Below are 18,961 nucleotides of genomic sequence, written 5' to 3' on the forward strand. Positions count from 1 at the left end.
CCGGCCCCCGCGGGGCCAACCTCAGTCAGGGCGAGGAAGAAGGGAGGAGGAAGGGAAGGAAAAAAAAAACCCGCGGCAGAGACCCCGGTCACCTCACACCTCCGCGACCGCCGCCATCTTCCAGCCTGGCCCACTATTTACCCTCCCCTCCCCTCTCCTCTCCTCTCCCCGCCGTCCTGCCATTCTCTCCGCCCTCCCCGCCTCGTCCCCCTCCCGGCGTCTGACGTCACACGCCGAGCGTTCGGGATCTCCCCCTCTCCCTCCGCCCCCGCCTCACCGCCGCACGCTGTCTACCTCCAGCCCTCCCGGGTGACGACGGGTAGGAAAGGGGGCAGGGCTGAGAGAGGAGAGGGTGGGAGACGAACGCCGCCAAGGCACAGTGGCATTCTGGGAGGGACGCTGCCCCGCCGCCGCGTTGCCTACTGGGAATTGTAGTCGTGGTTTTAGGCCACTCGTGAGTGTCGCGCGTGGGTGGGGGGGACTCGTTGCCTTGGAGACCGCTAGCGATGAGTGGGTTTTCTTTCACCGTGGCTTGACCTCTCCTCCCGGCTTCGCTTCTGTCCCCGCCGAGCGTGTTTATGACGGATTCTCCGGGCTTGATGCCTGTCAGGTGAGTTTGGCCGGGCTGTCTTCCGTAGCTGCCTTCCGGAAGCCCCGGGAACGTTCGTGCGACTTGCCCGGGCAGGGTGGTGCCGGGTGGGTCCGGGGTTCGGGCCGCACGAGGGGGCCGGAGGCTCCCCTTCCAGGCCGGACTCCGAAAGGCCTACGATTTTGCCCTTCAGAAGTTACACTTCCTATTTTCCCGCCTTGGGAGGAAGCCTTTCGGAGCCTCTTCTCGCCAGCAGTCCGTTCTCGTCGCCTGCGTTCCAGAGTTCTTCTTTCGTGTCATGTAGTTTTGAGGTTGTGAGTGAGGAAGGGATGGTAAGGGTTTGTGAATTTAGAGAATGTCAGATGGAAGCCTGGCGTCCTCTTAGCTGTGGCTGTCTTCTTGAGACCCCTCGGGAGCCATCTTTTTCCATGTACACTTCCCTGAAAGATAGGAAAGGTTGGAATCCAAAGTTTTTGAAGAAAACATTTTAAAATGCAGTAGTTGTATTAAGTAATAAAGGATTAGGCAGGCGTTTTTTGTTTTTGTTTACTTTTTATAATTTATTATAAAAAGTGATGTACAGGGCTGGGAAGGTGGCTCAGTGGTAGAGCGCTTGCCTTGCATGCATGAGGCCCTGGGTTCGATTCCTCAGCACCACAGAAGCAAAAAGAAAAAAGCCGGAAGTGGCGCTGTGGCTCAAGTGGTAGAGCGCTAGCCTTGAGCTGAAGAGCTGAGGGACAGGCCCAGAGTTCAGGCCCCACGGCCGGACCCCCTTCTCCCCCCAAAAAAGAAGTGATGTACAGAGGGGTTTCAATTATATGAGTCAGGTAATGAGGCAGCCCTTTTAAAAGATGGGATTAGTGGAAAGAGCCGTGGAAGATCTAACAGATTTTGTCATCTTTTTTTGTGTCTATATTTTAAGAATAATTTATTGTGAGACCTTCGACCTTGTAGTTTTAATTTTTTCCTGTTGCTACTTTTATATCTTGTTGACTTCCTGATAAAAAAAGCCTATAATAAATTTACTCAGTAAAATGTAGAAAGTATACCTGCTTATTACCAAGATAGAAACTTTGAGTTTGAGGAAAAAGGCACAATGGCAGGAAATAATTCTGATAGCAATGGAAGATGCCAACCGAATTGTGATCTTGTGGGGGAAAAAATAGGATCTGAGAAGTACCTGTGATATCTTACACTGACTTAGATTGACAATAGGTACTAAATCTGCTTTTCCCACCATGAAATCATGAAAATGCATAATTGAAAGACATTCAGAGGAATAAAACTTTAAGAAATAAAGCTTTACAAAAATACTTTGTCAGATGTTAAAAAACCTAATCCCTAGCTTGTCATTCAGAAAGCAAAAGGGAAAGAAAGCAAAAGGGAAAACCCACTTAGCATATTTTTTCTTTTTTATTGAATTATACAAAAGTATGCTGTTAGAATGTTGTCATTTTTCTTTGCCTTGTTATTGCCTAGTGGCTACACTTCGTATTTCTGATCTTTTTTATACTAGGTTTTAAAATCTCACTCTAGCCGGCTCCAGTGGCTCACGCCTGTAATCTTAGCTACTCAGGAGGCTGAGATCTAGAATCACAGTTCAAAGCCAGCTTGCGTAGGAAAGTCCATGGGACTTACCTCTAATAATCCACCAGAAAACCAGAAGTAGCACTGTGGTTCAAGTGGTAGAGCGCTAGCCTTGAGCTGAAGAGCTGATGGACAGTGCCAGGCCAGAGTTCGAGCCCCATGACCAACAACAACAACAACAAAATTTCACTCTAAGTAAATGACTGAATTGTTGAGAAATTTATTTCATAGTGAATTTAGAGTCATAGAAACATGTCTATTTTAAAATTGGACTATTATGTTTTATGTTTTTCTAGATTGTGTAATTGTTAAGAAGTACTTATGTCACTCAATTAATTCCATTAATAAGTTCCTTTATTATATTTAGAGTTAATGAGAAATTTCCTTTTTTAAAGTTTCTTGATTGGCTGGGAAGGTGGCTCAGTGGTAGAGCGCTTGCCTTGCATGCCTGAGACACTGGGTTCCACTCCTCAGCACCACATAAGCAAAAAGAAAAAAGCTGGAAGTGATGCTGTAGCTCAAGTGGTAGAGCGCTAGCCTTGAGCTGAAGAGCTGAAGGGACAGCGCCCAGGCCCGGAGTACAGGCCTCAGGACCGGACCCAAAAACAACAAAAAAAATTTCTTGCTACATTGTTGTACCCTGTATATCTATAATACTAAACTGTTTTAAGTGCAGAAAGATTTTTGTATAATGATTAGAATATCACATTACAGGTTAAGATTTACTTCATTTATTCCATTACTGTTAAAAAAATAAAGGAAATGTCAATGAAAGAATAAAACATCAGCTTTTTTATTCAGTGGTGAGAATGACAGTTCATTATTCTTTTATTAGCATTCATTAATGGTACACTACTCAACAGGTTTCATTGTTGTATTTTCTTTTTTTTTGTTTGTTTGTTTGTTTTTGGTCCGGTCGTGGGGCCTGAACTCTGGGCCTGGGCACTGTCCCTCAGCTCTTCAGCTCAAGGCTAGCGCTCTACCACTTAAGCCAAAGCGCCACTTCCGGCTTTTTTCTTTTTTTGCTTATGTGGTGCTGAGGAATCGAACCCAGGGCCTCGAGCATGCAAGGCAAGCGCTCTACCACTGAGCCACCTTCCCAGCCCACATTGTTGTATTTTCATGCACACAAACTACATAAAGCATATTTGTCCTTGAGAATGTTAACTTTTGAGTTGTCTGTCTTAGTGCCTTCCCCAGCTCTTTTATAATGTTCTACATTTTTCTCTTATTTATTTTTACTTTTAGAACTTGAGTCCACCTAGGATTTATGAGTATATGAAATAGACATTTCACTCCATTCAATACTTTATTGAACAGTGTATACCTTTATGATATGCAAAATTCCCATATGTAGGCCTATTTCTGAACTTTCTTTTTTATTATATCTATCCTAATGCCATACTAATTTAAAGAATTCCACAATGCCCTATTATTGTTTCTAGAATATCCCCTCTTCCCCCCAAATTACTGATGCCCATTTTTCATATTCACTTAGTGTAACTGGGACTTTAACTAAGGGCCTTGTGTTTACCTAGGCAGTCACTATAACATTTGAACTATGCTCAGATCCTTTTTGCTTTAGCTGTTTTTCAGATAAGTCTCATGTTTTTACCTAGGACCTGTTGTGGACTGTGATCTTCCTACCTACCTATGCCTCACAGTAACTAGGATTACAAGTATGCACCACTACATCGTGCTTGTTGGTTGAGATGGTGTCTTGCTAACTTTTTGACAGGGCTAGCCTTTAATCACAACCCTTTAAGTAGCTGGGATTATAGACCCAAACCATCAGCCTTCGCCTGATATTTGTTTTTCTTTTTTAAAGCATGTTCTCATAATTTTCCTGAAATGAGCATTTTTGTTAGAATTTTTAGATTTATATATGTATGTGCAGTCATTATACATTGTACAAATTGCATTTTTAACTTAATACTAAACTGTAAGCATCTTATTTCATAGCTTGCTCTTTCTTTCTCTCTTTTTCTTTCCTTCCTTCTTTCCTTCTCCCTCTCTTTCTTCCTTTCTTTCCTTCTTTCGAGTAATTCTTGGGTTTGAACTCAGGTCTTCACACTTGCTAGGCATATTACCTTCAACAGTACTTTCTTTTTTCTTTCTGTTTTTTGTGGTACTGGCATTTGAACTCAAGGGTTTGAGCTTGCTAATCAGGCACTCTGCCACTTTAATTGTTTATGTTTCTTAATCTTCCTCATACTCCTTTATGGCATTATTTTAAATTATTGCACAGAATCCTCTTTTTTTTTTCTTTGTCCATTATAGGGCCTGAACTCCGGGCCTGGGCGCTATCCCTCAGCTCTTAAGCTCAAGGCTAGTGTTCTACCACTTGAGCCATAGTGCCACTTCTGGCTTTTTTCTGCTTATTCGGTGTTGAGGAATTGAACCCAGCCAGGGCCTCTAGTGCATGCAAGGCAAGCACTCTTCCACTGAGCCACAGGATCTTCTTTTAATGCAATCACAAATTTTCGTCTCTTACTATTATAAAAATATTTTAGGAGACATCAGTTTAACTTTATTTTTGTACAATTATGTGAATCTGTTTTAGGTAAATTTTCAATCATGGCCAATGAAACAGATTCTCAATTTCAGTGTATATTCTCTATACATTTTAGCAGTGTGATTTTGTCAAATTATTCTCCAGAAAGGTTGCATTTGTTTACTGTCTGCAATAGTTGACATCCCCTCCTCACTTAATGCAAAAGATAGCAGAACAGCATCAAAACCTGCTGTCATAGGGAGATTATGGAAAGGGTTAAAATTTCAGAATGAACTATGTTGGGGTTAATAAACTGTTTTATGCTTGACCAATTAAGTACTGTTATTACCTTTCTTATAAAGGTTCTTTTGACTGAAGAAGTAGAAACTTATTTTAGGGAGTGGAGGTAAGAGAGTTTATTGTAGAATTCTCAGAATCCTTAGCTGCCTAATATATTCCATAAACTTTTTGTGATATCTACATTCTTGTGTTCTAAGACCTTATTCCATTCTCATCTTGCATGTTTGCCTGGCCTAGTTTAACTACCTCTCAACTTCTGGGCCCTCTCTTTATCTCTAGTTCAGATTCTTAAGAAGAAACAGGTTGCTGGCCAGCCAGTGTACAAATCATGTTTTCCCACAAGCGTAAAATACAAAGCTGCCTTTGAAATGGTTTGTTGGAGTAGGGTGGGATAGAAGCTCCTGGACCTTGTGAGATTGTAGAAAAACTGGATGAGAAAAGTACACGTGGAACAGTAATAGTTTAAGTACTGTTGTGGAAGTTCAAAGAATCTAACTTTTGCTCCCACCATCTGATAGTTCTCTAATCCTGTTATCTAATCCTTCTACTGGCCTTCTCTAGGTCATCTCAGTGGAAACAATGGTCATTTGGAGTTTTAAAGAGGAAAAGATTGATTTTATTTCCTAATGTCATTCCACCAAGTCACTTTATGAGTGAAATAAGTTCATTGGTGATTTAAAAGCAAACTACCTTGCCAGGCGCTGGTGGCTCATACCTGTAATCCTAGCTACTCAAGAGGCTGAGATGTGCAGATTATAGTTAAAAGCCAGCCCCAGCAGGAAAGTCTGTGAGACTCTTATCTCCAAATAACCACCAGAAAACCAGAAGTAGTACTGTGGCTCAAAGTGGTAGAGTGCTAACCTTGAGTGAAAAAGCTCAGAAACTGCACCCAGACCCTGAGTTCAAGTCCCACGACAGGCAAAAATAAAAATAAAATAAAAACAAGCAACTTGTAGGAATTATAGTTCACAAGTCCCAGGAGAAAAGATCACTAGCTCAGTATCAGTTAAGGAAAACCAAAGCCAAATTCCATCATAGAGTTCTATAAAGATGATCATTAAGTCTATTATTCATTCTTCACAAAAGTCTTTCAAGATGCACATTATCCTTATGTTACAAAGAAGGAAAATTAAGTTCAAGAAGGTTAAGGAAGTTGCCAAAGCTTATAGCTAGTGAAGAGTCTAGCCCAAACTTTGGATCATGGAAACTTGGAGTATATACTTTATTATATGTTGTATTAATTATCCTAATGGTTTTAAATGTTTAAACATTTTAGAGTTTGTCCAAATCAAATGATACTATAGGTAAATTGCATAATTTTTTTTAGTTTTAACAGCTTTTTGGGATTAGGAACCTGTGGGTAGTGGGAGAAGGAAAAAAACAGATTTGGGGGGAGAATATGATTGAGGAATTTTGTATGCACATATGAAAAAGTTATAATGAAACTCATTTTTTAAATATTTGTAAGAAAGTTTTAAAAGGGAAGGGCATACAAAAGAGTAATAACAAAAAAAGATAAATATAATTAAAGTACAATATATGTATGAACCAAAAGAGCACAGTGAAACCTTGCTTTATACAATTAATATATCCAAATAAAATAATTTAAAGACCTTTCAATAAATAAGAAAAAAAGAGGGGCTGGGAAGGTGGCTCAGTGGTAGATGGTAGAGTGCTTGCCTCACATGCAGGAGGCCCTGAGTTCCATTCCTCAGCACCACATAAGCAGAAAAGCCAGAAGTGGCGCTGTGGCTCAAGTGGTAGGGGGCTCCTTGAGCTGAAGAGCTGAGGGACAGTGTCCAGGCACAGAGTTCAGCCCCACGACCAACCAAAAAAAAAAAAAAAAAGAAATGACTATAAATAAATAATTTAAAGAAGTTTTCTTAAAAAAATTTTAATTGCAGTAGCATATTACGTAGCTATTTTCTTGCTGAAATCTATTAGCAAGTCTGTGTTTTAATTATCCACTAATAATTTTAATAATCCCTTCAGCCTATTGGAACTACCCTTTTGTCTAAGGTTGATAAAGTTATAACATATTGATTTACCCTTAATTTGTTGGGAAAATAATCATTACCATTTGTCATAATGTTACTTTTTTAATATTTTTAATATTTTCTGAATGATCTTGAGAAGTAAAACTAATACTGCAGTGAAAAACATTTTTACAACTTGTGCTAAAAGTTAAAATGTAATAAACCCAAACTTTTATTAAGACATAAACTGGTGATGTTCTTTAAAAACAAGTAGTATTCCCTGACTTTCATCCTTAAATCTGAAACTTTGCATACTATAAATAAAAATTCCACATTGCATATGCATCTGTAATAGATTTTAGCCTATCATTTCTTCTGTTCCTTCATCTTGTGCTGTTATAAAAATTCAACCATATTGTAAATCTTGACAGCTGATTTCTTGTTAAAGAGAAGACATTTGTGTTCTTCTTCCCTAAGAGTCAAACATTTCATTTGTATGTCTGTAAATGCCAGCTACAAGTATAAGAGCAGTAAATCTCATTTCTCCATCATCAGTTTATTTCTTATATCCCTTATATGTACATCCTCCTTATGTATTTGTTCATATATAAACTATCAAATAACCCTCAGTGCACAAACATTAAAAAAATGCCGTAAGAATACTGTCCTACAACATTCATTCAGCAATGTTATATTCTAAATTCCTTTGCAAGCTACACCATGATAAATCCTTCCTTCCTTTGGAATGACTAACTGGATGAGAGTGCCAGATTTTCTCTTTGTTCATAAAAATCCATTGTTCAAATGAAAGGGGAAACTGATTTATTTGGTATATTATGTCAAAAATTTCAATGTTTGGTCACTTGACTATTGTTTCTGAGTCTGATAAGGCAAAAGATCATGGCAGAAGAGCATGGTAAAGACTTGTATCTTCCTATAACCCCTGTCTTCTTCCTATTTTGTAAACTAGACATTGTCCAATCAAAAAGCAAGTCTACTTGATTTGGGTCTCTTGTAACTCTGGTATCTTGGCCTAAAATTATTCTCAGAATAAATACTATAAATAAATACTATAAATACCTATAAATACCTATTACAGAATGCAATAGGTTATTAATACAAATAGTAAATTCTACTTATCCCTATCTCCCTTAGTAGTAGTATTGACTTTGCATAAAAATAAGAATTCAAAAGTGTTTATTAAATAGTTTTAAATTTAAATCCATTGTTCACTGATTTATTATTCGTGTGTGTGTGTGTGTGTGTGTGTGTGTGTGTGTGTAGTATTGGGGTTTAACTCTGGACCTCAAGCTTTTTAGGTAAGCAGTCTATTACTGAGCCCTGCATTGGCATTTCTTTGTGCTCATTATTTCTTTGTGTGAGGATTACAGTTCTGGGACTAGAAATCAGGGCCTCAGTGTTGTCCCATAGCTTTCTGCCCAGATCTGGCATTTTACCACTTAAGCCACACCTCCACTTCTGGATTTTTACTGGTTAATTAAAAATGAGATTTGATAAGATAAGGATAAGATCTTGGATTTTGTATCATAGCTTGGGAGGTGGTGGTCAAGGGATCACAGTTTAAGACCGGCTCTCACAAAAAAAGTTCACATGACTCCATCTCAACAATGGCCAGACATAGTGTATACACCTGCTATCCTAGCTTGCAGAGGAAGCACAGTAGCTGGGTGGAATGAAATGTGCCTCTCATTTCTATTAGCATTGGAAGCACAATAGTATAATTATAGTCCAAGTTGTCCTAGGCCTTGGGAATAATCAATGAAAAGAAGATTGGAGGCATGACTCAAGTGATAGAGCACCTGTTTAGTAAGCACAAGGCATTTATTTCTTTCTTCATTACCACCAAAACTCAATAAAAATGTTCCTTAAAATGTGTTTTCTATCATGTAAATGATTTTTCAATTATTTCATGCGAGTGTTAGCAACCAGACCTGGCACATTTTAGAGAAGTAAGAAAGAAGGTAAGAGAGAATCCACATTTATTGCATTCTTACTATGTGTTTTTACTGTTGTGGAGATCTTACACATGTGATTAGTCATTCACCTTTTAGAAACTTGGAAAGATAGGTTTTACAGACCAGTGTACTAAAATTCATAGACCAAGAAGACATGGATAGTTAAATTTCAGTGTTTAAATCTAAATCCAGGTGTATGTAGCATCATGGGCAGCTCTTTGTATATCACAATATCTTCATGTTATTCAGCTTTCCATCTAATGCCAAAATACCTGAAGTGAGGTAAGATTTATTTGTGTACATATTTTCAGAGGTTTAGTCTACTGGGTACTTGGTTGGCTCCATTGCTTGGTAAAGGCGGCGCATCATGGCAGCCAGTGTACAGTAGAGCAAAACTGCTTACCTCTGGTTGGCCATAAAGCAAAGGAAAGAGAATACAGTAGTGAGATTCTAATGTCCATTTCAGAGACCAACTCCAGTGGCTTCCACTGGCTTCCTTCCACTAACCTCACCTCTAGAAGTTCTGCAAGCTCCCAGTAGCACCATAAGCTAGTGACTCAGCCTGTAGTATTGGGGCCTTTGGGAGGCATTTAAAGCCCAAACTATAGCAATTCTTAAAACCAAACTATTAAAATTAAGTGTACTCTACACCCAAAAAAGGATTTTACATATTTAGATGTCATTGTATATACACATGGATGAAGATATATGTGTATATAAACATATTAATAGATATGTCTATATATACACACTAATACACATATATATGCAGATATACACAAGTATATATAAATAAGTCAAGAATGCTTTTCCTTCTATGAGATAATAGCTCTTGTTAAGGTACTCTAACAAACTACTTATTGCATAACAGATAATAGTTTAACAAATTAATAACTCAATGTTTTGTGAAGTTTTTTTTTTTTTTAATGTTTGCTCCCTTTGTTGGTCATGGGGCTTGAACTCAGGGCCTGGGCACTGTCCCTGAGCTCTTTTGCTCAAGGCTGGGGCTCTTCCACTTTGAGCCATAGCTTCACTTCTGGATTTCTGGTGGTTGTTTGGAGAAAAGAGTCTCACGGAGTTTCCTGCCTGGACTACCTTTGAACTGCCACCCTCAGATATCAGCCTCCTGAGTAGTTAGGATTACAAGCATGAGACACCAGTGTCCAGCTTGGAAATAATCTTTTATAAAAAGTTAGGCAAACCAGGCACTGGTGGCTCATGCCTATAATCCTAGCTACTCAGTAGGGTGAGATCTGAGGATTGCGGTTCAAAGCCAGCCTGGGCAGGAAAGTCCATGAGACTCTTATCTCCAATTACCCACCAGAAAACTGGAAGTGGCACTATGGTTCAAGTGGTAGAGTACTAGCCTTGAGCTGAAGAGTTCAGGGACAGCGTTCAGCCCCGCGAACAACAACAATAAATAAATAACTGTTAGGCCAGGCCTAACTTTTTGAGCTGTGGCTTGAGTAGTAGAGCATCAGCCTTTAGCATAAAAGCTCAGGGACAGCAACTAAACACTGAGTTCAAGTCCCAGGACCACCCTCCCCGTCAACACATAAACTCTAAGAAAAAAATTAAAAAGAAAGAAAACCTCAGGCTGGGCCTTGGTGGCTCATGCTTGAAATCTTGGCTTCTCAGAAGGCTGAGATATGAAGATAATTGTTCAAAGCCAGAGCAGGAAAGTCCACGAGACTCTTATCCCCTTATCCCTGGTTAGTCACCAGAAAACTGTAAGTAGAGCTGTGTGGCTCAAAATGGTACAGGGCTAGCCTTGAGCAAAAGAGCTCAGGGATAGCACCTAGGCTCTGAGTTCAAACTCCATGACTGACAAAGCAAAAAACAACAACAACAACAAAAACCCAACAGATTATTAGGTTGATTTTGTTTTCAGTTTTGGAGAGTATGTGGGTATGTTTTAAAATCATTTTGGCTTAATTTCTACAAAATCACCACTCCTTGCTTTTTTCTTGATATTTGGAAACTCTTGAATTCGTGTTTTCTGAATACTTAATTTTTTTTAGTTTCTGGATTTTAGGCTTGTGTGATTAGTTGAAAATATAGTAATGATTTTGAGCCAGATGCCGGTGCTTATGCCTGTGATCCTAGCTACTCAGGAGGCTGAGATCTGAGGATCGCAGTTCAAAGCTAGCCAGGGCAGGAAAGTCTGTGAGACTCTTTATCTCCAGTTAACCACCTGAAAAGGGGAAGTAGTGATCAAGTGGTAGAGTGCTCACCTTGAGCTGAGGAGCTCAAGGACAGTGCCCAGGCCCAGAGTTCAAGCCCCACTGCATATATATGAATGATTTTGTGGAAAACATTTTTAAAAATTCAGTAGTTAACACTTGTTCTTCTTTAGTACCAATTGTTATTATAGACTTTTAACAATTTCAACATAAATCAGTGTTCACACATATTTTGTGGAATTTTGAGAATGAGTTGGGTTATTATGAGCTTTCCCTTTTCCATGGTTAACCCATTTTATGGTTCTAATAAAATATATACATAAAAGGAGAACTGCATATTAGCACAAACATTTGAGAGAAAGTTTGAGGGTTTATCAGTTCTTTCATTTGCTAAGGATTACCTTGCTAAAGTTTTAATCCCTGCCATAGCCTGTAACTACTATAAGAGAATTAGAACTCAACAGCAGTGGATCAAGAAATAATATCAAGGTTAGTGTTCAAAAGAAACTTTACAATAGTTGAGCAAAAAGGAACGTGTTTTTCCAACTCAGGAGAATAATAATGGCTTATATAACTTTCATTTTATGAGCTAGTTTTCATTTTTATAATGCAGAATAGTGTATAATAAATACTATAGTACAATAGTTCAGTTTCTTAGTATTGTTATCCTATGTGATTATTTTGCCTTCTGTTTTGTTGGGTTTTTTTGCTAGTCCTGGGGCTTGAACTCAGGACCTGGGCACTGTCCCTGAGCTTCTTTGGTCCAGGCTAGCACTCTACCACTTGAGCCACAGCACTACTTCTGGCTTTTTCTATTTATGTGGTACTGAGGAATCAAACCCAGGGCTTCCTGCATGTTAGGCATGCACTCTACCACTAAGCCACATTCCCAGCCCAACCTTGTATAATTTTATATGAAATGGTAAAGTTCTATGTTGTAATACTTACAAGGAGAGCCATTTTTTTTTCCTTTTCTAAGGACATGGGTAGCAATTGTTCCTTAAGGTTTCTACCCGGTAGAAAAGCAAAATTAGTCTATTTAGGATCTTTTATATGGACAGATATTTGTGCTGCCATGATCTAGTAAACATCATAGCTTACTTCTTCATGGGTTACTTCTAATGAGTCAATGTTCCTAGAAACAATTAGCTTCTCTAAAATATAAACTTAAAATATCAACTTAATTTCTACATTATAAACATAATTTTTCATATTTTTAAAATTTGTTGTGATTTCTGAGTCAAAATATTTCATTATTAAAGAATCTTGCAGACTTTGCAGAATATTCAACTAATCAGAATAAATGTATGAGCTAGGCTTTGGAAAAATTATCTTAAAATTTGCACTTTAGTTCATGAGTTTCAGAAGCATTCTGTACTAAGGATGGTTTTACCAGGCCTGGTAGTGCATGTGAATCATAGCTGCTCAGGAGGCTGAAATGAGTATCACCAGCTCTTGTATTAAAAAGATAAAAGACATTGATCAAGATGCCTTATATTCATAAACTGCTTTGTTGGATGACAACTTCTTTGTACCACTACTTAAAGATAATTAAGAAAAAAAGATAAAAAGAGCTAGGGATGTAGCTCAGTGGTACTTTCAGTGGTACTATGAAAAATCCTTGCCACTATTGCAAATGGCAGGAAAGGAGAAATCATTTCAATGTACTATTTGAGAGGAATGAATTTTATTTCTGTAGGATTAGATAGTGGTTGTGAGTTGACTGAATGCTTTCTATTTCATTATTCTTCATCAGAACCACCTAAATGGACAGGGAAAAAAGGCTGTCTTAGAGACTATATGAGCCTTGGTATGGTAAGGCATGACTGAATCCCAGAATTCAGGAGGTTGGGGTAGAAGGATAACAAGTTCAGTTGCTATCCTGGGCTTCATAGTAAGCCCTGTGTCAGAAGGAAGGAAGGAAGGAAGGAGAAAGACGGAGGGAGGGAAAAGAAAAGAGAAAAATAGAAATGATAAATAAAAGATAATACATTTGTAATTCTCAAAGGTTTTTGTCTTCAATGAAAAGCTTGAGTTTTCTTTAAAATTTCATGCAGTTGGTTTAGGATCTATGGCATTTCATTGTTACTTCTTTCAATGATCCATGTAAATAAAAATATCTTTCAAATAATGCTATCTAAAATATTTTGAGATTTTTGTTTTAGTTTGTTTTCTGCAGTGCTTGGAATCAAACTAAGGGCCTCATTCATATTAAGTAAGCACTCTACCACTAAGCTACATCTTTAGCCCTTATTTTACATTTCATTTTGTAAAAATTTTTTAAATGAAACTTAAAAATACAAAGTGACATCTGTGCTTTCATTCTCATCATGTAAAACTTGTGTGGGCATGTGATTTCAATGTGTGTGTTCACTTATGTGTACATAAAATAATTGGAGGAGAGCATGGGAAAATAATTGTTGAAGTGCTAAGAGGGATTTGCAATTTTCCTGAAGTTTAAAAATGTTTATAAAATGAAAATTAAGTGGGAACTTTTTAGGTCAGTCAAGTAGTTTGAAAACTATTGTAAATTTAGAGTCAGTGTTCTTAATTCAATGTATTTGAAATTAAACAGTAAAAAGTCCAGTTACAATCTATAATTTTTTTTGGGTGGGGAGAGAGGTTTTTGTTTTTTGTTTTTTTTGTTTTGTTTTGTTTTGTTGAGTGTTTTGAGAGGTACCAAAGGCCTCTCGTGTGCTAGGCAAGTGCTCTACCACTTGCCCCAAGCCTCTTTTTTTTATTTTGACTGTTGTGTGGCCTGAACTCTGGGCTTAGGAGCTGTCCCTCATTTCTTCAGCTCAAGGCTAGTGCCCTTGAGCCACGTGCTGTGCTTCTGGGTTTTTTCTGTTTATGAGGTACTGAGGAATTGAACCCAGGGCTTCCTGCATGCTAGGCAAGCATTCTACCAGTAAGCCACATTCCCAGCCCCAAAGGTCAATTTTCTTTACTCATACTTCTTTCTCTCACTCTCCTCCTGTAACCTCCACTTTCACCCTCCTACCCATTACCTTTAGTAGATTTTGCATATTTTCTAGTAGATCATTTCCTGGTTGATGTGCTAAATGCTTGTGATATTGTATCATCTTGTGTGCCTTTTCTAGGAGGAACTGTACCATACTAACATGTCTTTAGAATTCTGAAAAGAAAAATTCCTTACTGCCATTAAAAATAAAGGTTGCCTTATATTTTTAAGGGGTAACTTGAATAGTTATTGAATCAGACTGTGAAGAATTTGAATATTTTCAGAGAAAAAGCACTTTTGAAGCACTATACTAAATCACAGGAACCCAGAGTCCTTTACTTTTGGATATGCATTGCTTTTCTACTTCTCTGTTGAAGTGAACCAGGCTATGTTCTGTAAGATCAAGCTATCAGACCATTTTCCTTTTCAAAATAAAAACGTTTGTTCATAAAGTCACATTTGCATCAACTTATAGATTTGAAGCTCGATATGTGATACTGCCTGGTAATGATGGTACAAATACTGTGAAATACTGAGAGCAAAAGAAATAAAATTCACCCATAGTATCTGTGAACTTTGGCTTTTTATTAGATGTTTAACCTGTTGCTTTTTATCATCTACTTATCAGGAATGGGGAAGGTAATACTAGTAAGCTTCTTCCCACTAATGAGAGCTACAAATTTGTCTTAACTTTAATAATAATGATACTAATAATAATATTGTTGACTGAGAGCTGGTCATGTGCCAGACACCAGCATTACATTATTTACTACCCTTTTAAAGCTATTTGAAGTCAACCTTTTCACAAAAAATAGGGAAAAGAGACTGAGAATGTGGCTTAGTGGTAGAATGCTTGCTTGCCTAGCAGGCATGAAGCCCTGGGTTCAAGTCCTCAGTACCACATACACAGAAAAAGCCGGAAGTGGTGCTGTTGTTCAAGTGGTAGAGCACTAGCCTTGAGCAGAGAAGTTCAGGGACAATGCCTAGGCCCTGAGTTCAAGCCCCAGGACTGGCATTAAACAAAAATGGAAAATCATTCACATAGTGAGAAGTAAAAGAAGGTCAAAGCTCCCTTTTCCTTTATGATTTCTAGATTTTAAGAAGTCATTAAGTGGTCTGGGAAGGTGGCTCAGTGGTAGAGTGCTTGCCTTGCATGCATGAGGCCCTGAATTCGATTCCTCAGCACCACATAAGCAGAAAAAGCCAGAAATGGTGCTATGGCTCAAGTGGTAGAGCACTAGCTTTGAGCTAAAGGGCTGAGGGCCGAAGGACCCAGAGTTCAGGCCCCACAACCAACAACAACAACCAAAAAAAAAAAAGTCATTAAATGACTGATGGGAAGAGAAAGGGTAACCAGGACTAATAAGAGATTTTACAAAATTTGAAACAATTATAGAAATTCCCATAAAACACAAAAGGAGTCACCACAATGACATGAATGATAGTGTCCAAAGGATCTCATAGTGATTCAAATGCACCAAAACCTAGTATGTTGCTTATTACTGTACTAGACAACTTATTATTCTAACAAGTACCTGAGATAATTAAGGTATAAAAAGAAAGAGTTGCTTTTGGAGGCCCCAATCTATGATTAATTGGCTCTGTTGGTTTGTAAAAATATGTGGTTGAAGCAAACCTCTTACCTCATTGCAAGAAATGCATCCGAGAGAGAGAGAAAAGGAAAGAGGCTTGGATCCCCATAATCCCTAGTAGGGAATGTCCCCAATGGGCCTCACTTAAAGATTTTACCACCTCCCAATACTACTGACCCTAGGACTAAACCTTGGCCTTGGTCTGATACATTTTTCTTTGATACAGAAATAATCAGAAAGTGGCTAAGCTCCAATTTAAAACATACTCATTGAGTATGAAAAATGTAAGTAAAGACTTGACTAAGATATGAGGATTTAGGGAAGAAGATTAGCTGATGTAAGAACCTTCCAGAGGAAGATGAGCAGCGCAAAAAGGCTTCAAGCCTAGATGTGCCTAGCAAAGGACAGGAGCAGCAACAAGGCAGTGTGCCTAGAGAGTAGTAAGAGAGGGGGAGAGTTTTAGAAAAATACTAGGGTAGAAAAGGGACAGGCATCCAATTCTTATGTCCTTGGAAAGTCATTTTTTTAAGGGCTTTGGATTTTATTCTGGGTTGAGATAGGGTAGCATTATACAGTTTTCAGCAGAAAAGCATCATTGTTTAAGTTACAAGGAAAGGGCAGAAGCAGAGACTTGAGAGCTTGTTGCATTTGTCCAGCTAAAGATAACAGTGGTGCAAGCTATCACGAAAGCAGAGAAGGTGGTGGGAAGTGGTTAAACACAGGATGTGTTTTGAAATAGTTCATAGGATTTCCTGCCAGTTTTGGATGTGGGCATGTGAGAATGAGAGGGTCAAGAATGATCCCCAAGGCTATTTATGTTCACAATCAAAAGACATTAGAGTTGCCCCCAACTAGGAGAACAGCAGCAAGTGGAGTAGCTGTTGGGATGGAGGCAGAGAGATCATTTCGCAATGTTGAATTTGAGATACCATGTAGACATTTGAACTGGCACTGCAATCCTGAAAGTCATTGACACATACATGATATTAAATGATGAAACTACTTGAGTTGCAACATAAGCAGGTATCAACAGGCAGGAAAGTAACAGAAAACCATCTATCTCACAATTTTCCCAGTAGCTCAGTTTTTCCAGTCCAAAATTGACGCAAACCAATTCTTCTCAAGGTTTGGATAGCTAATGAATATAAAGCATCCATATGTCAAATAAGGTGTACAAACAATCCATTCAATATTTTTTTCCTTTGATACATTTCACCATTTCAAGTCTGAACATGGTGGTATATACCTGTAATCTCAGCATTTGGGAAGCTTATACAGGAATACCTTAAGTTTGGGGTCAGATCTCTCTCTCTCTCTCTCTTTCTCTCTCTCCCCCCTCCTCCTTCTCTCTCTTTCTCTCTCTTCTTCCTCTTTCCCTCTCTCTCCCTCTCTGTTTCTCTCTCCCTCTCTTCCTCTCTCTCTCCCTCTTTCCCTCTCTCTTCCTCTCTCTTTCCCTCTCTCTTTCTCTCTCCCCCCTTTCTCCCCTCTCCCCCTCCCTCAGCTCTCCTCTCTCCCTCCCTCCTCTCCTTTCTCTTTCCCTTCCCACGTCTCCCCTATCCTCTCTCCTCCCTGGCTTGAGATGAGGTAAGAGGTTTGGTTCTATCATATACTCCTGCCATGATGTACTACCTCATCGCTACCACAAAACAACAAAGCCAACTAATCCTAGATTGGAACCTCCAAACCCATGAGCCACGTTGAACCCCTTGTCTTTATAACTCAGTTGTTACCTCACATATTTGTTTTGAGCAAAAATCACTGTTTCTTTCTGGTGCTGGTGGCTCACAGCCATAATCCTAGCTACTCAGGAGGCTGAGATCAGAGGATCACATTCAAAGCCAGTCCAGACAGGAAAGTCTGTAAGATTTTTGTTTTTGTTTTGGGTCCAGTCATGGGCCTGAACTCTGGGCCTGGGCGCTGTCCCTCAGCTCTTTAGCCCAAGGCTAGTGCTCTACCACTTGAGCTACAGCACCACTTGCGCTTTATTTTATTTTTATAGGGTTTTGCTATGTAGCCCAGGCTGATTTTGAACTCATAATTCTTCTCTGCCTCTTGAGTGCTGAGATAACAGGCATATACTTTGCTCTTTCTCCCCCCACCTCCACCCCCCCCCAGTGAAACTGCCACCATAATCGCAATACTTAAAGGTCAAAATTACCTTTATTCTTTTTTGGTACCTCAAATAGAAGTAGCATTGTTACAAAAATTTCCTCAAGATGGAGTCTCCTCTAGTTGATGTAAATAAGTTACTGTCATAACTGGGAGGGACAGCCTACACCTGTACAATCCTAACTACAGCCAGAGCAAAAAGTTAGAGAGACAATCTTAACAAACAAGCAGGGCATGGTGTTGAATGTCTGTAATCCCAGCTAAATCAGAGATATACGTGGGAAATTCACAGTCTGTGGCCAGCTGGGGCAAAAAAAAAGCAGAAAACCCTATCTAGAAAAAAAAAAATAACTTAAAAGCAGAAAAACTAGAGATGTGGCTCAAGTGGCAGAGAAAACAGAGTTCAAAACCCCAGTACTACAATCGATAGATAGATAGATAGATAGATAGATAGATAGATAGATAGATAGATAGATAGATAGATAGAATCTTCCCTTAGAACCTTGGTTGTTGTTCACCCAGCCACTTATTTCTATCATTACTGAAACTCAAATGAGACAACAGTGATGTCAGGAAAGCTACGTTAAAGTTGGGAAAAGGAGACTTGAATTCCCAATTCTTCTTTATACTAGCAGAGTTATGATGAGCTGTTCATTTAACCTTGCTGAAATTTCTTTTCTTTTTATTTTTTTGCCATATTGGGGATTAAACTTTGTGCCTTGTGTATACTAGTCAAATAATCTATAACTGAGCTATATCCTGAATCCTCTTGTAAAAATGTTTTTAAAGTAAGCTAATGAATATGAAAGTAAACTACAAAGAACTACATAGAGATCTTAAAGAATTATTACATGAAAATATTTTATTTCTTTCTTTTCTGTTTTCTTTTATTTCTTTTTTTTTCCTCTTTGCTCAGATTGCTCTTGGACTCAAACTGTTGGGCTTAATTAAATGCTCTTACTTCCTTGGCCTCCCTGGTAGCTAGGCTATAGGTATGTGCCTCTGTCACCTTTCTTAGCCTTAGGAGTGACATAACATTGTACAGTGTAGTAAGTTCCTGGAAGTAGGTAGGTTTGTGCTTGTATTTTTTACTGTCTTAAGAATGGAGCTCTGTATACAATAGATGGTAATTGAAAGAGTTACTTTGTATTTACTATGTAAAGTTAATCTGGATCAAAACATGAGATTTGGGC

At 38.7% G+C, this 18,961-nt stretch overlaps 2 protein-coding genes across 3 annotated transcripts in view; one reads left to right on the forward strand and one right to left on the reverse strand.

The window, feature by feature from the left end:
- Col4a3bp (collagen, type IV, alpha 3 (Goodpasture antigen) binding protein) overlaps positions 1–117 on the reverse strand; it is a 95,584-nt gene extending 95,467 nt beyond the window's left edge. Inside the window, exon 1 of the mRNA XM_013025232.1 lies at positions 100–117. Coding sequence (XP_012880686.1) covers positions 100–117 — 18 coding nt within the window. The remainder of the gene's footprint in view (positions 1–99) is intronic.
- A 317-nt stretch (positions 118–434) lies between these two features.
- The window catches only part of Polk (polymerase (DNA directed) kappa), a 52,439-nt gene continuing 33,912 nt past the window's right edge, over positions 435–18,961 (forward strand). For both annotated transcript variants that reach the window (XM_013025303.1, XM_013025304.1), the window contains exon 1: positions 435–610. The gene's annotated coding sequence lies outside the window, so the exon portion shown is untranslated. The remainder of the gene's footprint in view (positions 611–18,961) is intronic.

This window comes from Dipodomys ordii, unplaced genomic scaffold, assembly GCF_000151885.1.
Source record: "Dipodomys ordii isolate 6190 unplaced genomic scaffold, Dord_2.0 Scaffold83, whole genome shotgun sequence".
Lineage (NCBI taxonomy): Eukaryota > Metazoa > Chordata > Mammalia > Rodentia > Heteromyidae > Dipodomys > Dipodomys ordii.